Raw genomic sequence first — 20,181 nt, 5'->3', positions numbered from 1 at the left:
TGCCGTAGAGGCAACCAATTGGTTTCTCCCCCACTCTCTTTGGAAAGCAATGAAAAAAAGAGGATTAAAAAAGAAAAAGGTAGTACTAGATTGACTGGTTAGTCTGACAATATATATCAAATACAGAATTACTGTTAATTCTTCCATTCTAAACATAATGCATACAACTGGCTTAATTCATTGAAGTCAAATATATACTTTCCGTGTCCTTCCAAGACTCTGCTTAGGCTAGTTACCCCAAATATAATGCAGAAACATTGTGTCAGATACTTTAAAATGTCTTTAATTTTCATTCAGGTTTAAGGAGACATATATGTGTATATACACACACATATATAATTTATTCAAGGAGTCAGGGAATGTACAGTATAAACATGTACAGCAAACATGATTTCATGTTTTTTTCTCACAACTAAAAGGAACTTCATTGTCTACATGTAGAAATTTTGCTACTTATGCTTCCACTTCATTTTGGAACTACACTGGCCTGAAACTTTAACAGAAAAGATTCTCTCAATTATGAAAAGGACTGGGGGCGGGGAGGGTACTACTTATTGGCAACCAAAATCTGGAGACACAATCTTTTATATTCTCTGCCATAGAACTACATTTTAAAACAGACCCCAGAAATTGAGATTCTGTAGCCAAGTTGGGGGACCACAATATCCTTTTGAAGTGCTCTGGCTGGAAGGGGATGTCACCAGATGTGGTTGCATGCCTGGGCTGGGCTGCTTCTAGACATGGAGCAGTGTGAAGGTATGGGAATAGAAAAAGCACCGTGCTAGGAAAGGGGGCCATCGGGGGAATAAATGAAGAAGGTGTGGTATGCTGCAAAATGGCCAACTGCACTTGTAAGTTTTTCTTTCAACTAAAATGTTGTAAGCACATTACTTACATGTCAGCAACATTATGGTTCCATAAAGCCTTGTCAGGTACTCAGTTTATATCATCCTATTGAGGAAAATTGTTGTGTAAAACCAAGTAACCAAATTCTAGAACACAATCTGATAACTTCCTATATAAAGTCTCAACTCATGTTTCTATTTTAATTCTGATTAGATATAAGGAATCTCCCAGGATATGAGTATTCCTATAATTAGTCATATTTACAAGATAGAAAATGTTTGGATAGGAAGCAAATCTCATATTGTATACTGTACAGATGAGGTTTATAAATTGATTTTTAGCACCATACACACAATCCAACACTACAAACTGTTTCAAACTCAGTATGTTTCATTAGCCATGATGGCATCTCCGCTCAATAAACACAAATGCTGTTTTATAGGCTATGTGACATAGTAATTATCATTTAATAATCTACATAAAATTATCCTAAGAGTACAATGTATTTAAAAAAAAAAAAAGCAGCCAGGTTAAATAACAGCCCCAGCCACAAAATATCTAAGATTTAAAGAACCAAGGATCCCCGGAAGCCCCTTATCCTATTGGTCCCACTCTAAGTTTCAAGAATGGAGTATACTAAGTGCTAAACTACCATGAACAAATGGAAGCAAATTCTTTAAAACACAAGGTTGAATATTGTTTTTCATTCAAATTTTGAGTCTTTTATTTGGTTGTAATTGCTATTTAAAAAAAGAATCAGACAAGGACATCTGATTTAAGTCCATTATAAATTAACATGAGCTATGTATGCAAAGGACATATTTCAGATTACTGAAAGAAACAACATTTATTAAATCCTCCTGTGCCAAAATACTTATGTCCAAATTTAAAAATCTGTAAAGTTATGTGATTATTAATTTGTAAATGAGAAAACTGAGGCTTGGAAGTTGACCCAAACCAGTTACTATTTGGTAATTGAGCTCCAAATCAAGGACTTCCCCTACTATTTATGTTTCTCCTCAGTACAGAATAGTACACAGTGGCTCAAAATTATCTGAATCTTTAAAAAGCAAAGTTTATAATGGAAAGCACTTTTAATAATAAAGTTTTCATGATCCTAACAAATTGTGTGTCTATAAGGAGCTTACTAAAATGCCAACATCATTTAATCATTTACTTCAAATGGTACTAAGTGAAACGCAATTCAGTCTTAACATTTTCTAAAGTTAACTTTAAGCACAACAATGTCAGTGATGATAAATGCATCTCATTTATTTAGATGTTTAAGCTCTCGCACTAGATTTTTACAAGCTGGTGAACACTGACAAATTATTTCTCCCACAGAACTATAACCACACATTCCCAGACAGTATAAATATATGGTTGAACTAACATCAATACACATCACCATTTTATCAATTACATAATAAAACAAATTATCAAGTATCCAAATATTAAGTTACGCAGCTCAAAAGGCATATAAAATATTAGATGTCTGCTCAATTCATTAGCAGAAACCCACTTCTTTTCTTGCAAGAGAGGGTGGAAAAGAAAAAAAAATCACACTTCAAACAAAAATGAGTTGGTAAACAACCTCAGAATGTATGAAAAAAATACAAGAATTTCAGAGTTTTTATGATTAAGAATTGTTTCAGCTACAACAAAGCATGTCTACCTTTAAAAAAATAATTACTAAAGAGCATATTTCTACATGTTCCACACAAGACAAAGGCAACATTTTACTAAAAATACTTAATAGCCCCCTCCCATTCTTTTCTCAGGCCCTCCGTATAAGTTGCACCCCAAGTGCAAACATTAAAATTAACTATAAGGCTTTTTGTCTGGAGACATTAAAGACATGTGCTTCTGTACAATGTAGATTTTCAAAATGGAGGCTTTCCATAACAGCACAAAATGAGATTTATAGAAAGACATTAAATAATAACTAAGACTTGGTATAAAAATCAAAAAGTTGAGTGAACCTGATGTATACTTAATGAATGTGGGAGATGTAAACATAAAGTGAGCAGGCAAATAACCATATAGGTCCTACTTTCTATGTTTGAAATGACTGAGGGGATAAACCACATAAGGTTCAGAGTGTTCATAGTTCCTGGGATTTTAGTTCTGTATGGTACTAAAAGTATACAAGTATTGTGCTGGGTATTTTGGCACCTAATATTTCTAAATCTTTTATGTATTGATAAGATTCTGGCATGGGAATAGATTTAAAGACATAACTCAATACTGCATGATTTCAGGAAAAGTCAATTGGTACAAATGATAAGCACATTTTAAATGCTGAACAGTAAGAATCTTTTGCTAAGTGTCAAAATAGGTTGATCATAACCGAAACATAGAGGCTGCAATTCTGTCAAGCTTGTGGCCTGGTAAAGCTTTTCAATACTCCTATGGAAACTTCATTAGACTTATTCACCAAGCCAACATGCTGGCTAATGTATGACAAATTAGGTCCTATCTCAAAGTTCCACTTCCAAGGCAATGGCATCAGGCACCCGTTTTATTGAATACAACAGTTGTTTCTATGACCATTGGAGTCTTTGAAGCGCAGCCGCATTTTAGGACGATACTTCTCCAAATACAGAAGTTGCTTGCTGTTAAAAGCTCCACGCCGCTTTCTTCAAGGAAAAAACAAAAGATGGACGTTATTAAAGCAAAAGTCCTCCGTGACAACATTCACTGTGCTACAGGCAATTATGACTGCTCTTGTGGCACTTTATCTTTTGATTACACTGTGACTTAATGTAGAATATGGACAGCCCTACATGTGTAGGTGGAATGCAAAAAAGAGGAAAGGTCTTTATTTCCTGGTTTTAACACAATCTTAAAAATGGTCAGACTGGCAGTTCGAAAAAAAATTTGCTGTTGTAGTAATAAAAACACAAATAATGAAAAAAATTAACTACTTACTGTCTTATGAACTGTACTGCATCTTCATATTTCATTCCACCTTCGATTAATGCTAGGGCAACAAGCACTGGAGCTCTGGTTAAGGTAAGAATTTTGAAAAATCATTGTTATAAAATTCAACATTCCAAACACTCCCAAATACAAAAGTACTATTACTTACTACACTTCCTATGTAAGCAATACATGTAGTAAATGTTGACTTTGTTAAAAAAAAATTAATGAAGTACCAGTATTCTCCTATCAAACCCAGATTTTATCTAGAACCAAAAATAAACTATGCCCTTAACTATTATATAAGTTAAAACTTGTATTACTGGAAGGGAATCTTGAAAATATTTAAGGAAGAGCATACATCTACATCCTGGTAATTGCAGACAAATTTTTCCTGAATTCCAAGCATATTTTCCACTTCAAAAAAAACACAACTCTTAAATATCATGAACTCCTTTCCTAAAGATCTTCTGGAAATGTGCTTTCTTTAATTTATTATCAATAAGACTGTGGCACAGTTGCATGCTACCTGCCCTCCCACCACAGCCATTTTCATTTTACTCTTCATCAGGAGACCAGAACTTGTTTTGGGTAGTGGAGGCAGAGAGGGTGGTGATTGTGATTTATACATCTGGGCATGCATATTTGGTACTATTGGGTAATGAGTTTTTACTGAATCAGGATCTCTAGGATCAAGGACCCCATCAAAAGTACACCATATGCAAACTACCTTGGAACAATTCACAATCCTTTTCCTCAACAGGCTTGGACAATGACTTCAATACCATGGATATAACCTAGCACACACAATTCATTGTACAAGTAATTTTGCCCACAGAGCCAAATGTAAATTGTAGTTACAGCATTTGTTAGTTCCAACAGTACTGGAAATGTTACTGTTATAATCACCTACTTTTTAATTTACTTCAGTAAGTAACCTAATAAAGCAAATTGATTCACAAAGTGATAACTGAAGTTTTACTGGAGTCTGTATCAAGTCTTACTAAAATCAAGACCATTAGCTGGATTTAAGAAATTCTCTTACCTCCCAAGGCCTGCAACACAATGAACAGCAATACAACAACCAGGTTCTTCACGAAACTTAATTTTTACAAGACTTAACCAGTCATCAACAATCTGGTTGGATGGTGGTGCACCATCATCAAAAGGCCAATCCTAAGTCAAAAGAATATTTAAACATTATAGATTTTTAATATAAAGGCCTCACTAATAATTCTAAATTTCTAATACTAAAATGTTTTCAAATGCATTTTAACATATTTAAACATATGTTTTATGATACCCGTGTCAATGAAATAGAAATAAATGCTGGATCTTTATAAATACTTACAAGAACATGGATGCCTTCTTTCTCTACAGGAGTAGTGTCATAAGTTGCTTCACATACTCTTACTATTGTGGTAACTCCATACTTCTTAAGTTCCTGGATAAAACATACATAAAAAATACTCAATAAAGTCTTTATACCATGTCACTATTGCCACCATTTATCATTTTTATTATCTCTCCAATAGGTATTGACAATTAACAAAAAATAAATAAATCATGAAATCAATGGCATAACTCATGTATGTTTAACAGGTAAGTGAAATTGTTTTAAATGACAATACTAGAAGAGCACAAAAGGAAAAGGGAATGTTAAACATTATGCGTTCTTATAAATTAGAAGTTAAAAATTCCCAGGCCCTTCATATAGTGGTTGTGTTTAGTCCTAGTGACACACTGACTAGTTGGGAGATGAAGCACTAATAAAAGAGAATTAGAAGCAATTCAGAGATAAAGATAAACAGAACCAAAGGAATCACTCATGATTATAAGTAATCTGACTTTACTCAATTACATTAACTTCTCAAACATTTGCTCATTTGCTGTACAGTAATGTATATTCAAAGACTCTAAAATCCCACATCATTTAAAACTACAGACTTCAAGATTCATAATGCATTATTACTAAAATCTTGACTTTTCTTTTAAAAAACATATAGACTGTCATCAAAAGTATTTTTATGATCTGGAAGGCCTAGTTGTTTCTGAGCATCTGCACATATTTATAAAATACATATGCATTCAAATAAACCATTCAGCATTACATTTCTTCCTTATTAAGAGGCAGGTAGTGAGACTGTTTTGGCTATCTAGCAACCACCAGGAAGAAATAGACAATTGGATTCTACACATCAAATGTGGTCCAAGACATAAATTAACTGTGGTTTATGGTATTAGCCATTAGGATAAGCCAATATAGGAGCAATCCATGTAAGTGGTAGCCCTCTTCCTATAAATTTCATATAAGAGCCACACTATTACAGTGTTCACATATAAATTTAAAGTAAGCAAACGTTGAGGAATGAAGAACCAGATGTTAACTTATAAATCTAAACTAACTCAAGTACATGTACTTCTTGAAATGTATAATTTACCTTTAACCTAAAGAAGACACTGATATTTCATTTCTGGGAATTGGCTCTGTAGGCATACATCTCAGAATTTTCCAAAATATTTTTGTTATACAAAAAGCTACACTATTAAATTGCAATCAGTTTAAGGAAAATTAAAAAGTATCAAACCTTACCTCTATAAATTTGTTTAAGGTCGCATTGGTTGGGTTGTGTGTGATAAGAAATCTCATGTGCTTGTATGTGACTTCCACAGGAGCTGGGCGGTTCATTCGAGCCATGATAATTTAGTTAAAAAACACTCAATAGGGTTATGAAAGAATTTAAAAATTGAATACAGAAATGATGCAAAGAAACTGAGTCTACTTCAATATACTCCACTTGAAATTCCCAGTGCTCTGAGTGAAGTTGGGAATAATGGGAAATGAAATGAACCTCCTAACAAGAAGCAGCAATTCTTCAATCCAGTAATACTGAGGCAATAGAAAGGAAGTGCACTGAGGTTTACCCCATCCAGGTCAGAACGCTTGTAAAATGCTCTGCAGATTCCAATTCAACACTTCTGTGTCCAGGTTAACAACTCATATGGGGGCTTCTTGGTGGAGTAGTAATGAATTTCTACAGTTCACTTGTCTGCATAGAGGTCGTGCTGTGCCTGGCAATAATCTCCACTGCCCTTCAGAAACTCCATAAATGTGTGACCAAGAACACCACAGAACTGCTGTTTAAAAGAAAAAGAGAGAGGGGGAGAAAGAAAGTTGTTTTCCAATTCAAAAAGAACATGTTATCCTATTAAAGTATTTAAGTATACAACTACCTGTCCAAATTTGGGTCCAAGCTACCTTTTCAACTTTTACTTGAACCACAAAAATACTGGGATAATTAGATTTAATCAGAAGCATAAAGCAAGCATTCACAAATAGATTAAATTGAAATTACTGATATACTATAAAGACCCCTTAAAGAATACCTGTTACCTGGTCAATATTCCTTATACATTTTCTTCTGTTATTTCTTTTAAGAGTTGGTTGTTTTACATTGTTACAAAATATATGTACAACTTTCTATATTGGTTTTTCCAACTGATAAAATATTTTACAATTATAAACTTCATGAAATCTTTGAAGCTGTTAGTCTTCCCATTTACTTACTTCACTAAAGACTTAACCAATATACTCTTGAAAAAACAACCCCCCCTCACCTGGTTTTCAAAATGGTTACATATACACTAACTCATTTGATCCATTAACAAATGATTAAATTATTTTATTTAACAGACTTTCCTCATTTAAGTCTCTGGAAGTTAAACTTGTTCTGTGAAGTATTATAAGAATGTGTATTTATAAAAAAAAAAAAAAAAATTCTCATTAATAACTATAAAAGATATTCATAATTTCAATAATATTCTTGTATTTTAAAACCAAAATTTCACTCGACTAGCCTAAAACCAAACCTAATTTAAAAGGGTAGAGGGAGGAAGTGGTGGGTGGTGGATATTACTTTGCACTTCTTAAAAAAGTGTATTCTTGCACCTTTCTGACTACATAACCCAAAATTAAATAAGTCACTTGTAAAGATGTTAAGGGCAATGACTCTTCTCAGTATTCTGATTTCTAGGTACTATCTTTTTTGCAATTGTAAACCAATTTATAAGTAAGACTGTATCTCACACCATAATTTCCAACTACTACCTAAAACTTAACTAAAATTTCGGTTTCAGTTGAGCGAGTCCTTATGTAAGCAGTTTTATCAGCAAGAGGAGAAAGCAATATAGAAATAATTCACTTAGTGAACTGGGTATTTTTACTGAGCGAGGCCACCAGTGGCTGGGGGGCTTCTACCAAAGCAGAAGTGACCACATACCTATCTATCATCTTTCCTTTCTTTCCAAGACACCTCCACCCCTCCCCACTTTCGTTGATACAGGACAATCTGTGATAGGCAGCTCCAAAATACCAAGGATTTCCCCATTTATGAGTTGCATATAAAACGAGGGGAAAGAGCAATTTCTGTGCAGAAGCTTCAGTCAGTTTGTCAGATTGCAGAGACAACGCAGTTAAATCTCCGTTGGAGAATCTGTCCCACATCTACTTATTTTTAGGTAATGCATCTACAATAAAACATGTACGACAAAAGCACGTATGACATGCTGCCTACTCTTGGGAATGATCTAGCTTTCTCATTTTCAACTAATTTACTGCCATCAAGTAAAAAACTCATAAAAAGAGTAGCAGCAGGAAGCATTGCCTCAGAATCTGGACCCCAAGCAGGCCCACGGTTCCAACACAGTGCAAAAAACAACTTAATATGTAGTCTTGGAATGAAAGAGGCTTCCACAGACAGAAGACAAACCTTAGAATTCTGGCTCTGGCTGGCTACTGCTGCCACAAGCCAACAGAAGCAAAAACACATTACACGGAGGATTTCAGGAATAGCCCCTGGTTAAAAGTCGCCATGCGGGGCCACTCCAAGCAGAGAAAGCGCGTGCTGGAGGCCGGCCGAGGACTCCTCTTCGGTGCAACAGCAGTAGCCCTGGAAGTTTCCAAGGCCATTTCTCGACTGACTTGTCCCAGGGAAAGGACAAGACTCAACTTGTTCCCTTCACCCAAAGCCCGAAGTGGGGCGTTAAATCCGGAACAGCTCGAATTACCAGGTGGAGACTGGGGGAGCAGGGCGGGGCGGGGGATCCGCGTCCTCACCTAGCAGTTCCGCTCCAGCCCCCCCAGGGCTGCAGCTCCAGGGCAGCCCCCGGATGGCCGCCGCTCAGCGCCGGCGGCGCAACGGGGCCCGCCCGCGGTGCCCCTTCTCTCTGAGCCGCAATCACGGGTTCTCACCGCGCCTTCAGTCAGGCGCGGACGCCGAGGCCATTTTGTGTGAGGCGCCGGTCCCGGCCGAGGAGCACAAAGGTGGCTGCACCGGGTTCCTGTCCCGCGCCGGCCCCCCAAGAGCTCCCGGCCGAGACCGTTAGCAGCCCCGCCTACCCCACGCCTGGCCGGGTCTGGTGGCGACCCCGCCGCCGCCGCGCCCAGCCCGTATCCGGCTCCGCAGTGACACGCGCAGCCCTCGCCCCACCCCGGGCCACGTCTCCAGCTCCCCGGGCGGGCCCGCTCTCTTTCCGCCAAACAAAGGGGCCTCGGGACGCTGCGGAGCCCGCAGGGCCCGGACCAGGCGCGCCGGGCTGGAGGGCCGAGGGCGGAGGCGGCGGTCACAAAGCGGCTTTTGTGGCGCCCTGCCTGGCCCACTGCGGCGGCCTGAGCCGCCCGCGCCGCTGCGCAGGCCGGGCCCCACCGCCCGCGCCGCCCCGGGCTCGGAGGGGACGAGGCCCCGGTGCCTTCCGCCGCCAACCGCCACCCCACAGTTCCGGCGTCCGCTTCCCCGCAGCCAGCCGCCGCCGGCCGGCCCCAGGGCCGTCGCTCGGCTCCCTCCCGCCAGCCTGGGACCCATCGAAACTGCGGGCCGGGGTGGCGGAGAAGGGACGCCGGGCTCTGAACAAAGACGACCGCGGGGATGGGGGGGAGGCGGTCGTGGAACCCCGGCTGGAGGGGCGGCGGTGCGACGGATACTCACAGGAATATGTTTACTCATTGAAGATTGTGGCCTAATCATACAGCCGGTCCCGAGGCGGCGGCGACACAGGAGGCGGCGGTGAAGGCGGCTGCAGGGCAGGGGGCGGCAGTGGTCGCGGCGAGGCGGCGGCGGCTTTGCAGACGGCAGCGGGGGTACCAGACTCTACCATGCAGTGAACCGCTCCGAGGAGAGCGCGTAGCCGAGCCGGTCCGCAGTCGACAGAGCCAATACCCGCGCCGAGGCGCCCTTGCGTCACAAACCCTCTCTTTTATAGCCGGCGCGACGTGAGCAGCTCCGACCACCAATCACGGCCGGGGGCCCCCGGGCCGGGCGCCTAGCAGCGGGGGCGGAAGTCCGCCCCCGGCGGACGTCACCAGCCGGCGGCTGCCGCCGGTGAGAACCGGTTGATGAATGGCTGGGCGCTCCGGAGCCGGGGAGGGAAGGGGCTGAGGAAGGACTCCGGGGCTGCCGAGCTCTGGGCGTGGGAAGGGGTGGAAGCGGGAAAAGGCCCCGATCTATCGATTGGGGGGGATCGCGCCGCAAACCCAGGTTCTTAGCTTGAAAACCACGGAGGGGGTGCACGCTTTACACGGGAGGCTTGAAGTTTGCCTCGAACTTAACATGCCGTCCCTTTGGGGCTGGAACCGTGTCTCAGTCCGCGTGCTGCTCGCTTCTAGCCTAAGTCATAAACGCAGTCACCTTTTCCAGCCGTTTACCTTGGCACCTGGGCGCCCCAGGACCTCCGTCAGCAAGTCATCGCTCTGTCGCATGACCGCCCTCCCCGATGACTCAACACGTTCGCCGCCACCGGCCTGGGCTCCGGCTAGAGTAACTCGTCGCCGGGGGCGCTTTCCAGCGGGGAGGAACTTATCCTCGCCACCTCATCCCGCCTCGGACGGGGAGACTCTCCCGTGATGCGGATCAAGCCCCAGGCTCCCTATGGTATTTTTATTTTATGTTTGTCTTTGGTCCCGTCTCCAGGACTACGGACGCTGGCAGCCGCCGCTGGCCCGGCCGCGGCGTTGGGAAACCACAGGCGTGCTTTGTCCTTGGGCTCGCTGGCCGCGCCGGCCCCTCGCGGAAGGCCGCTCCCGGGAAGCGTTGGAAGACGAAGAACGTGACGTTTTGCCCAGGCCTGATGGAATTCTCTTGCGTCAGAGCGAAAGCCGTTCTCTTTGTTCGTGCTGGGCCCCGCTGCCCCCCGGTCCTGGTAATCTGGGGCCCGGAGCAGCGGGGCCTCATCAGGACGGGTGTGTGCTGCGCAGGGGCGCCTCCCGCCGATCATCTGGAAACCCTTTCTGCTCCGCTTTCCGGAGGGAGTCAGCAGGACTTTCACCTGCTTCGCAGAACTCGGCGTTTCTACGGACAGAGGCCTTTTGTTTGCTGTTTTCACGGGCCAGTAGATTGGAGAGGGTTTTAAGGATCAAATTGTGTCCTCAGTCGCTGCCCCGTGGCGCCTTAGGATTTATTAGAACTTATATTTAGAGAGTGTGGTTGCATAGTTGTTCAACTTTTTTTTTATAAACATTATAAACGAGGCGAGTGCTTTCAAAAAAAAAGGAATGGGGTCAGGTTGTTACAGGAACACGTCTACTCATCTTCACTTTAAAGTAACTTGCCGGCCAATGAATCCACCTAAATCAAAGAAAGCCGAAGAGCTTGGGAAATACATGACCCTTCACAATGACATTATAAAGAAATCTTAGGGTGGGAGGGGCCTTCCTCAATAGGTCACGGAGCAAAATGAAAGATTTCATTATATAAAATTTAAAACTTCCATATGGCAAAAGACTTTTGGCAAAGTTAAAATAAGGTCACATGGGGAGAAAATATTGGAGATGCATCATGAGCAGAATTAAGAAAAGGCTTACCAACATTTACAGCAATATAGTTAGAAAACATATTCAGTCAGCTCCCTTCGCTACAAAAGTTGGTCAGCACAGTGATGATAATTGGAATATTAAAGTTTTTCATGTGATGACTTTTCAAAAAATGAATTTGGTGAGACAAGGCATACATTCAGCAAATGGTAAGCAGAGGCAAATCAGTATCAGACAGTTTCCTTGTAGAACTTGTGATACAGGTTGTGAGCCTTGTGATCCACAGATCCTATAATTACCGCAAGCAGTGCTGACATGAAGTATCCAGACAATTACGCTCATCAAGCCCTGAAAGCTGGGCTCAAACTCGCAAGTGGACTGCTCAGCCTCGGAGGGTCTTAGCCTCTGTGAAAAAGTCATAGTCCAAGGGTGAAAAGCTAGAGAAAGCTTTTGCTATTGAGAGAAAGGAAACACTTTTAACAAGGAACAAATATGGCCTTGCTGACCAGCTCACTAGATTCTCTTAGTCATGGGCCTGCCACTCTGGCAGATGCCGTGTTTACACGTGACCTGTGCCACTGTGGTTCACTTGTGCTAAGGGTGTCTGCTCTACTCAGACCAATAGTTTCAAGCTGCTAATTCTTAGAGAACAGTAGTCCATCCCGACGTTGGTCAGGAGACTCATGTGGTCTGCAGACTCAAAACTCGAGAGATTTACACTTGGAGCATCAGCACCTGTATTAACTAACAGAGGATCTCCGGCCTGAGCCAGCAGGCTTGCAAACTGGTCCAGACATCCAAAAGCAAGAAAACATCTCTGAAAGCCAATGCTCCAGAAGCCCTGAAATGGAAGACTTCTCTCACTAAACAAGATGCCCAGCTGCAAGTTACTTCTCAGCCAAACACTGTAAACCCACAGAAACCCCAGTGGGTTTCTGGATACGGGTGCAGAGGGTGATCTTAAGTATATTCCCATATTTAAAAATTCAGAAATACAGCCATGGCTCCTATCAGCATTATAAAATTTTATTATCCTTTTGATGATATAGAGCAGCCTATTTTTTTTCTCTTTTAATTCTCACCCAAGGATATTTTTTTCTATTGCTTTTTGGAGAGAGTAGAATGGGGAGAGAGAAAAAAGAGAGAAACATCTATGTGAAAGACACATAGATTGGTTGCCTCCCACAGGCACCCCGAAAGGGCTGGAGATAGAGCCTGTAACTGAATGAGGTAAGTGCCCTTGACCGGATCAAACCCGGGATCCTTCCATCCATGGGCTGGTGCTCTAAACACTGAGCCAAATGGGCTAGGGCAACAGCAGCCTATTTTATATTACATCCAAAATTAATCTTCTTGTGTGATTGTGAAAAAATGTTTTTAAAATGTGAACAAACAATTTCCAGTGTGTGAATTTTTTCAAAACTAAAGCATGACCTATGTTAAAAAGTGACTTAGCTTTCTTCCCTTAAGACATTGATTTAGTTTTATCAAGTCTTTTTTTTTCATACCCAATATATATTTGTGTAGTTATTTTTTAAATTGAGGTATAATTGACACGTAACAGTTTCAGGTGTCCAACATCATGATTTGATATTTGAATATATTGATATATAAATCACCACACTAAGTCAAGCTAACATCTGTCCCTATACATAGTTACAATGTCCTTTTTGTGATGAGGACATTAAATCTTTTAAATAAGTTTGATGAATAATAAAAACCAAACATCAGGGCTGCATCATCATTTCTGTGGGCAGTTTAGACACAGAAATCCCCAAAGAGCTATTAAGCTTGCCAAACCTTTGAAGGACAAAGTCCATAGGCCAGTAGCTGTACTTGGGCTATTGTGTTTTGTACGTGTCAGATGTAAAAACTGTCAGTCATCCACCCAGGTGGGTGCTGAAGATGTAAATATCTTTAGATAAATGAATCCTGAAATAAACATTTTATTAAATCATCAAACTCAATCAATAGTTTTTTTCCAAAAAACTAATTAGGGCAATTTTTGAAAAGAATTCTCTATTAGTCAATCTCTATTATGTCCATTTTATGTCTCTTTACATTTTATGTCTAATTTAAATCAACTTAAATGTGAACCTGGAAACTGCTTAGGAAAGTCTTCAAATTAGATGAAAAAGTGTTTTCACATTAGAAATCCTGCCACTTAATATTTACTTCTGTGGAGGTTCAGCAAACATATTAAGATGTGATAGATCAGTCAAAATAGTATTTCCATTCCCATGCTGGAAAGAACTGTTTCCTTGGAACAACTGAATAAAGGCTTTATTATGAACCTATTATAATTCCTAACATTTTCATAGCATGCCATTATAAATGATTCACATACTGATACCTGGAGGAATCTAGCTGGAGAAAAACTTATTTTCAGTCAACTTGGAAAAAATTTCTTTTGCTGTTCTGAATAAAAATCAGTTGGGCATTCGGGTTGCGGGCTCAATCAGTGACTCTCTCATCATTGATGTTTCTGTCTCTCTCTCTCCCTCTCCTTTCCTCTCTCTGAAATCAATAAAGAGATATTAAAAAATAAATAAATAAAAGCTTAAAAAAAATCATTTGGGCCTTGAAATCAGACGGGCCATAATCTCTTTGTAATTGTTTAGAACATGTTGAATTATGCCACAGTTTGAAGTGAGGCAAAAATAGCTTAGGAAAGGAGAATTTAACCTGGCCAGAGAAAGGGAATGGAGTATAAATAAATTTTAAAGGTTGGCTATGCATGCTATGGTGAAGCTGTCACTTGACAGGTTTAGTTTACAGTGTTGGCATTTAGGCTACAGATAATCCAGACAGACACTGACCTAAGCAGCAATACTGGGGTAAGCCTTACCTAGGGAGATATGTTCTTGAATGGTTATTGGCAAACATAACATTTATTTAACAAAAAAGCTCCAGTAGTCATGCTTTTCCTTTACTTTAACATAATTATTTTTAAAAACTGGGCCTGTTCAACAAACATTGCTATTTTTAAGCATAGTATTTCTAGAATTCATTTCATCGCTGGAAGATGATGAATAAGAGAAAATTAGTATAGAAGCATTTCAAAATTTCTTCTATTCAAAAAGAGTTGTCACATGTGTTCCTTGAATCCTCAGACATGTTGACACACATTGTAGATACTCAACAAGTATTTGTTTGGATATGATCAGGTTACTTTTTCACCTAGAATCCTTTTGGGGCATCCCATTCCCAGTTCTCCTGTTTTCTTTGCAGACTCCTTTCAGTCTCTCAGTCAATCCCTTTAATAATGGTGTTCACTAGGGCTTTGACCCAGGGCCCTCCTGCCCCCACTCTCCCTCTTCTCTGGGGGTTTGACCTACCCCATAGCTTTGGCTGTGGACCTTTCCTCCCTACTCAACACTGATTTGTTACACGCCTGGCATAACCTAGCCACTCTGCTATTTTATGATGAGCAACACAAACATTGTTTCTGCCTCTTATTGAATTTACATACAGGTGAGGAAAGACAAAATAAGTACCTGAGCAAAGAGTAGAATTATAAGATGTAATATGTGCTGTGGAGGAGGTAAACAGAATAGCTGGGGTGACTTACTTTATATAGGGAATTCAAGGGCGGTGTCTCCCCGGAGACTCAAACCTAAATGACAAGAATGAATCAGGGAAAGAGGAGGAGGAGGAGAGAGATATTCTTGGTGGAGGAAATGACAGTACAAATACCCAAAGTGGGAAGGGTTTGGTGGTGCTCAAGGAGATGAAAGACCTGAGAAAAATAAAAAATAACAAGGGAAGAAAAGCAGGTGTCAGGGGTCATCCTGGAGATCTGGCAGGGTCTCGATCATGTACGGCCTTGTAGGTCATGGTAAGAATTTGGATTTTACTTTAAGAGTAATGAGCAACAGCTGCATAACAGTAAATATGTTCTAAGAAAAATAAATTTTCTGGGATGGGGTGGAACGGGTCATTGGGGAGGAAAAGGGACATCTGTAATATTTTAAACAAAAATAAAATTTAAAAATTAAAAACAAAAAAGGAAAGAAAAATAATTTTTCTATTGTGAAGAATAAACAGAGGGAGGCCTAGAGTGGAATTGGAGTCACGGGGGGGAAAGACTTCAGGTTTCTACCGTGTTAAACAGAAGACATTGATGGTGCTATGACGACAGTGGGAATGGAGAAAAGTAGGTAGGTCAGCGATTTGGAAATAGAATTGAGAAGACTGAATCACAATATGCTCTACAGCTTCCAAATATGGTTGTGAATGTCCAAACAAATTTATAAGACCATTATAACAAGACTGTTTTATGCTATGGTGCTGAATTGTGTAGGTGCACTGACATGACCATTTGTACTTTCACATGACCATTTTCATTATCAACATGTGTTAGGAATAAGCCAGAAGCGTAAAAGAAAAGTGCTCAAAGTATGCTTGGTGAATGGTACTATTTCTGAGGATTTTAGGAATATAGAGGAGTGAGAACCCCTAAATACTGTATATTTAAGTTTTCATAGGACAATCAAACTCCTGATAGACAACTATAAGAAAAACTAAAATTTATGGTGCTCCTATTGTTTTCTAAACTGTGCTAAACACATATTTGCATTTTTCTCAAACTTGTTAGAAAAATCAGACATATATAAATTGGTCTAAAAAAATCAACACATAGTGGGTGATATCACTGGAGATATCTAAATAATGAAACATCTACAAATTATACAATTTACATAATTGCAACCCTGTAAAATACAAGTTAAAAATAGGAATAAATTAAAATGTTATGTGTTATAAATGACATTCAAGTATGATAACAGTCATTTGTGAGTGTCGTTTGGTGATGAACAATTTTTTTCTTTACAAATGTCTATATTTTCTAATTTCTTCCTAAAAATGCTACTCTTGTAATGGATGGGGGGAGATATCAAATGAATGAAAGATTTTAATCATAACATTTTTAATATTTTCAGAATTTCTGGGAATCTTTTCAGAAAATGAGTGTCTGGACTTTTACATGGAAGCAATTGGAAACATTTAATTGTATGATAACTATTCTGAAGAAGTGGCATTTGTGTGGCATTTAGACTTTGGGAATTAGAATTTGTCCAAGAAAAGGTTGTTCTGATGGGTCTATAGACTTGTAATCTCTGCAGCAGAGATGGAGACAGCAGGTTATCCTAACCTGACTCCAGCTGTCCATCCAGTCCCAGAGAATTAAATCCCATTATAATTTGCTTTTAATGTAGATTTATTTGCCATGTGGGACTGTAATGCCCAACCAGCGAGAAGCTCCCCGAGAACCTGCACTAAAAGGAATTATGATTGCCTTCAGAGAATCAAGCCAGAAACTCTGCCATAATGAAGCTGTTTATGTGCCTTATCTGTGGCTATAACCAAAAAATCGCCTATAAATGTATGACTAACATTTAGAAACATCTAAAACTTGAGTCAAGGTGACTCGTGTGTCAACTAAGGGAAGTCTTACTGAGATGTGATTGTAAGATGAAACTGAATCACTTTGATTGTATCTATCCGGAGGAAGATTGTGAGAACAGAAGGAAGCTGATGACTGGGTAATAAGAAAAGTCTAAGATTTGAAAGCTGTCTGTGTTTATCCAGCAGTGTCTAGGGGACAGGCATTGAATCTGTATACCATGCAGTTGTTGTAGAGATATCTTATTACAGAATGTATTAATAACATTAACTCACATTTATTGAATGCCTACTATATGCTGGGTACCGTATTAAGCACTGTATTAATCCTTGTATAAATCTATCCAAATATTATCCCCATTATAAAAATCAGTACATGAAGCCTCACAAAGTTTAAGGTCACACAAATGTTATGATACAACTGAGATTCAAATCCCATGGTTTGACTGAATGACTCCCTACCATTTGGCTAAACTGCTCTCCTTGCCTGGAAATATTCCTTAAGGTTAGTTACAGTATTTACTTTCTTAAGCTCTGGTTCTTTGCTTAACAAATTTTTATTGTTAATTTGGATTCCCATATATTCTAATCCTGAAAAGAAACCATTCCATTACAAATGTACTTGCATTCTGGCTTATATGGCATCCTTCTACGAGTTTAGCAAAAGTGAATCATAAAATACAATTATGTAGTAAATTACTGAAAATCCACCCTTCCTTCTTGATCTCATGAATATTTCCAGAAAAATTGTCCTCTGGGCCAGTTCTACTCAAAGTGCAGTCGGTGAACTTGTGACAACCTATGAACTGTTAGTTGCTGAACCGAGAATAGATAAATATTATTTATTCCTAGTCTGTCCATTCTGGATTGCTGCTGTCAGGAGGAAAGTAACCATTCATACTGTTTCTCAGCTTCCTTTAATATGCTTTAAATAAGAACTATGATTGTGGTTTTTCAAATATACAAACATGCTTTTGTTGATATATTGGTGTGCTCTTATCAAGACAATTTAGAGCTGCTGCACCCTTCTATAGAGCTGAAAAGGAAAGTGAAAATGTTCACGCAGATGACAGCAAGGAAAAATTTGTCTATAACTTACAGACCAACTAATCTTATAGTCTTTGGGAAATTCGTTTTTTAACCCAAATTACTTCTTACTGCTGTTTAAGCCCTTTTCCTTCTATTTAATGTTCGCTGTATAAATTCACTGTTTTACAAGTAATGCAATAGAACTCTGTCTGATGGCTTTATGTACTGTCACTTCCCAAAATAGCTCCATTGAAGTCCTTGCTGTTTACAAGTGTCATCACGATCCTTGTAATTAATTTCAAATGGCTTTCAAAATTTATGTTGCAAAGGAGTATTTATAGTTACAAGGTATTTTTCTTCATTAGTATATTATTTTAATATATAAGTTGATTTTAATAAAATTATACTAGTTGATTCTCTACTAATGGAGCGCATGCACGTCAATGACTCACCTCTCCAATGTTCTTTCCACTGAGAAAGGGAACAAAGTAAGCAAAACGATCCACCTTCCACACTGACATGGAGTCTTACTGCCTTGGACAGGTCCTGTCCAAAGCTAATCAATCCGCTACATTTATTTAGTGCTTACTATGTGCAGGACTCAAGATAAGCATTTAATGAGCATTGTCTGACAAGTTAATTGACAGATGAGGAAACTCACTCCTTATCTTTATTTTCTTCTTGAAACTTTAGTGTTTTGTGTACCTCCCTGGGGTCTCTGGAGATGGCTTGCCTCCCTCTGCCATCCTGCCCTACAGGTGTTTGTATTTTTTTTTTTTTTAATTAAAAAAAATATATATATCTTTATTGATTTCGGAGAGAGGAAGGGAGAGGGAGAGAGAGATAGAAACATCAATGATGAGAAAGTCATTGATCGAGCCCACAACCCGGGCATGTGCCCTGACAGGGAATCGAACCCCAATCGCCTGGATCCCAGGTCAACTCTCAACCCCTGAGCCACACCCGGCCGGGCTGTATTTTATTTTTTAGAGAAAGGAAGGGAGAGGGGGAGAGAGTCAGAGAGACACAGAGAGAGAGAAACAGACATCAATCGGTTGGCTCCCCAATAAGCCTGACCAGGGATCGAACCTTCAACCTGGGTATGTCCTGACTGGGAATTGAACTCACTACCTTTGGGTGTACGGGATGATGCCCCAACCAACTGAGCCACACAGGCTAGGGCCAGGCGTTGGTATTTGGTATTTTAAAGGATATTTCTTATTCCTTCGCTGCCATTCTCTAAAATCTCAAAGTCATTTAAAGAATGTATTTGGTTTTAACTTCCAAACATTCAATGACTCTAAAATATGCTTCTGTCCTGAGTTTCAGATATACATGGCAGTCATGCTAGACTCCTCCCTTTTCTTTACTTCTCTCTGATTGCCATTAATTTCTGTTGAGTCTATTTTTTAAATATCTCAGAAATTTTCCTCCCCCTTCCATTTTTTTACTTCATTTCTTCTCTACCTCCTTCCCTCCCTTCTTTCTTTCCTTAATTCTTTTAACAATATTTACTAAGCTGTACTGAAATAGCTTGATTCCATGACTTCTAGTCTTCTCTCCAACTAAAAAATTCAGTCTCTTTTTATTTTTTATTATTTCTTAAAATATTGGTTACTTTATTTTAATATATTTTAATTGATTTCAGAGAGAGGAAGGGGGAGGGAGAGAGAGAGAAACATCAATGATGGGAGAGTCATTGATCGGCTGCCTCCTGCACACCCCCGACTGGGAATCGAGCCCACAACCCGGGCATGTGCCCTGACCAGGAATCAAACCTCGATCTCCTGGATCCTAGGTCAATGCTCAACCGCTAAGCCACGCCCAGCTGGGCTTCAGTATCTTTTTAAAGAAATGCAAATCCGATCTTATCATTCATCTCCTAAAAATTTAGGATTTTGTCTAAAAGTTTCACCATTAGCTTTTAGAGAAAATTCTAACTTTTTAGCAAGATATTTAAGACCCTCCAAATTATGCCTTTGTCTTACCAGCCCTAACTCCTGCTCCACTGTTAACTCTTCTTGCCTTTGAAACCAATTCTGATTTCCAAAATACATGCCATGCTCTCTCCCATCGCCATGGTCTACAATTCCTTTTACCTGGAAAATTCTATTTCTACTTTCCCTAAAACCCTAAATTGATTCTTTTATGAAGTTTTTCTGACTTCTCTATTCCCT

At 39.9% G+C, this 20,181-nt stretch overlaps 2 protein-coding genes across 3 annotated transcripts; both read right to left on the bottom strand.

The window, feature by feature from the left end:
* Nucleotides 1-2,097: 2,097 nt before the first annotated feature.
* On the bottom strand, nucleotides 2,098-6,467 carry PTP4A1 (protein tyrosine phosphatase 4A1). 2 transcript variants are annotated; one of them, XM_016197239.2, is made up of 5 exons: nucleotides 6,362-6,467; nucleotides 5,120-5,212; nucleotides 4,814-4,944; nucleotides 3,778-3,852; nucleotides 2,098-3,485 (listed from the first exon to the last, which is right to left on the bottom strand). In XM_016197239.2, exons 1-5 carry the CDS (start codon nucleotides 6,464-6,466, stop codon nucleotides 3,368-3,370), a joined length of 522 nt encoding a protein of 173 aa, XP_016052725.1. In that variant the 5' UTR covers nucleotide 6,467; the 3' UTR covers nucleotides 2,098-3,367. The 2 variants fall into 2 exon arrangements, with proteins under 2 accessions (XP_016052725.1, XP_087673589.1); XM_087817463.1 differs by having other exon boundaries at nucleotides 2,098-3,481.
* Nucleotides 6,468-6,810: 343 nt separating this feature from the next.
* Nucleotides 6,811-9,997, bottom strand: LOC148093064 (uncharacterized). Its single transcript, XM_087817464.1, has 2 exons — nucleotides 9,753-9,997; nucleotides 6,811-6,906 (listed from the first exon to the last, which is right to left on the bottom strand). The coding sequence occupies exons 1-2, from the start codon at nucleotides 9,789-9,791 to the stop codon at nucleotides 6,811-6,813; spliced, it is 135 nt and encodes a 44-aa protein (XP_087673590.1). The 5' UTR covers nucleotides 9,792-9,997.
* Between the last annotated feature and the right edge of the window lie 10,184 nt (nucleotides 9,998-20,181).

The sequence above is a fragment of the Miniopterus natalensis genome, chromosome 5, assembly GCF_054644295.1.
Source record: "Miniopterus natalensis isolate mMinNat1 chromosome 5, mMinNat1.hap1, whole genome shotgun sequence".
NCBI classification, from domain to species: domain Eukaryota; kingdom Metazoa; phylum Chordata; class Mammalia; order Chiroptera; family Miniopteridae; genus Miniopterus; species Miniopterus natalensis.
This window is presented reverse-complemented; position numbering and strand designations above follow the sequence as displayed.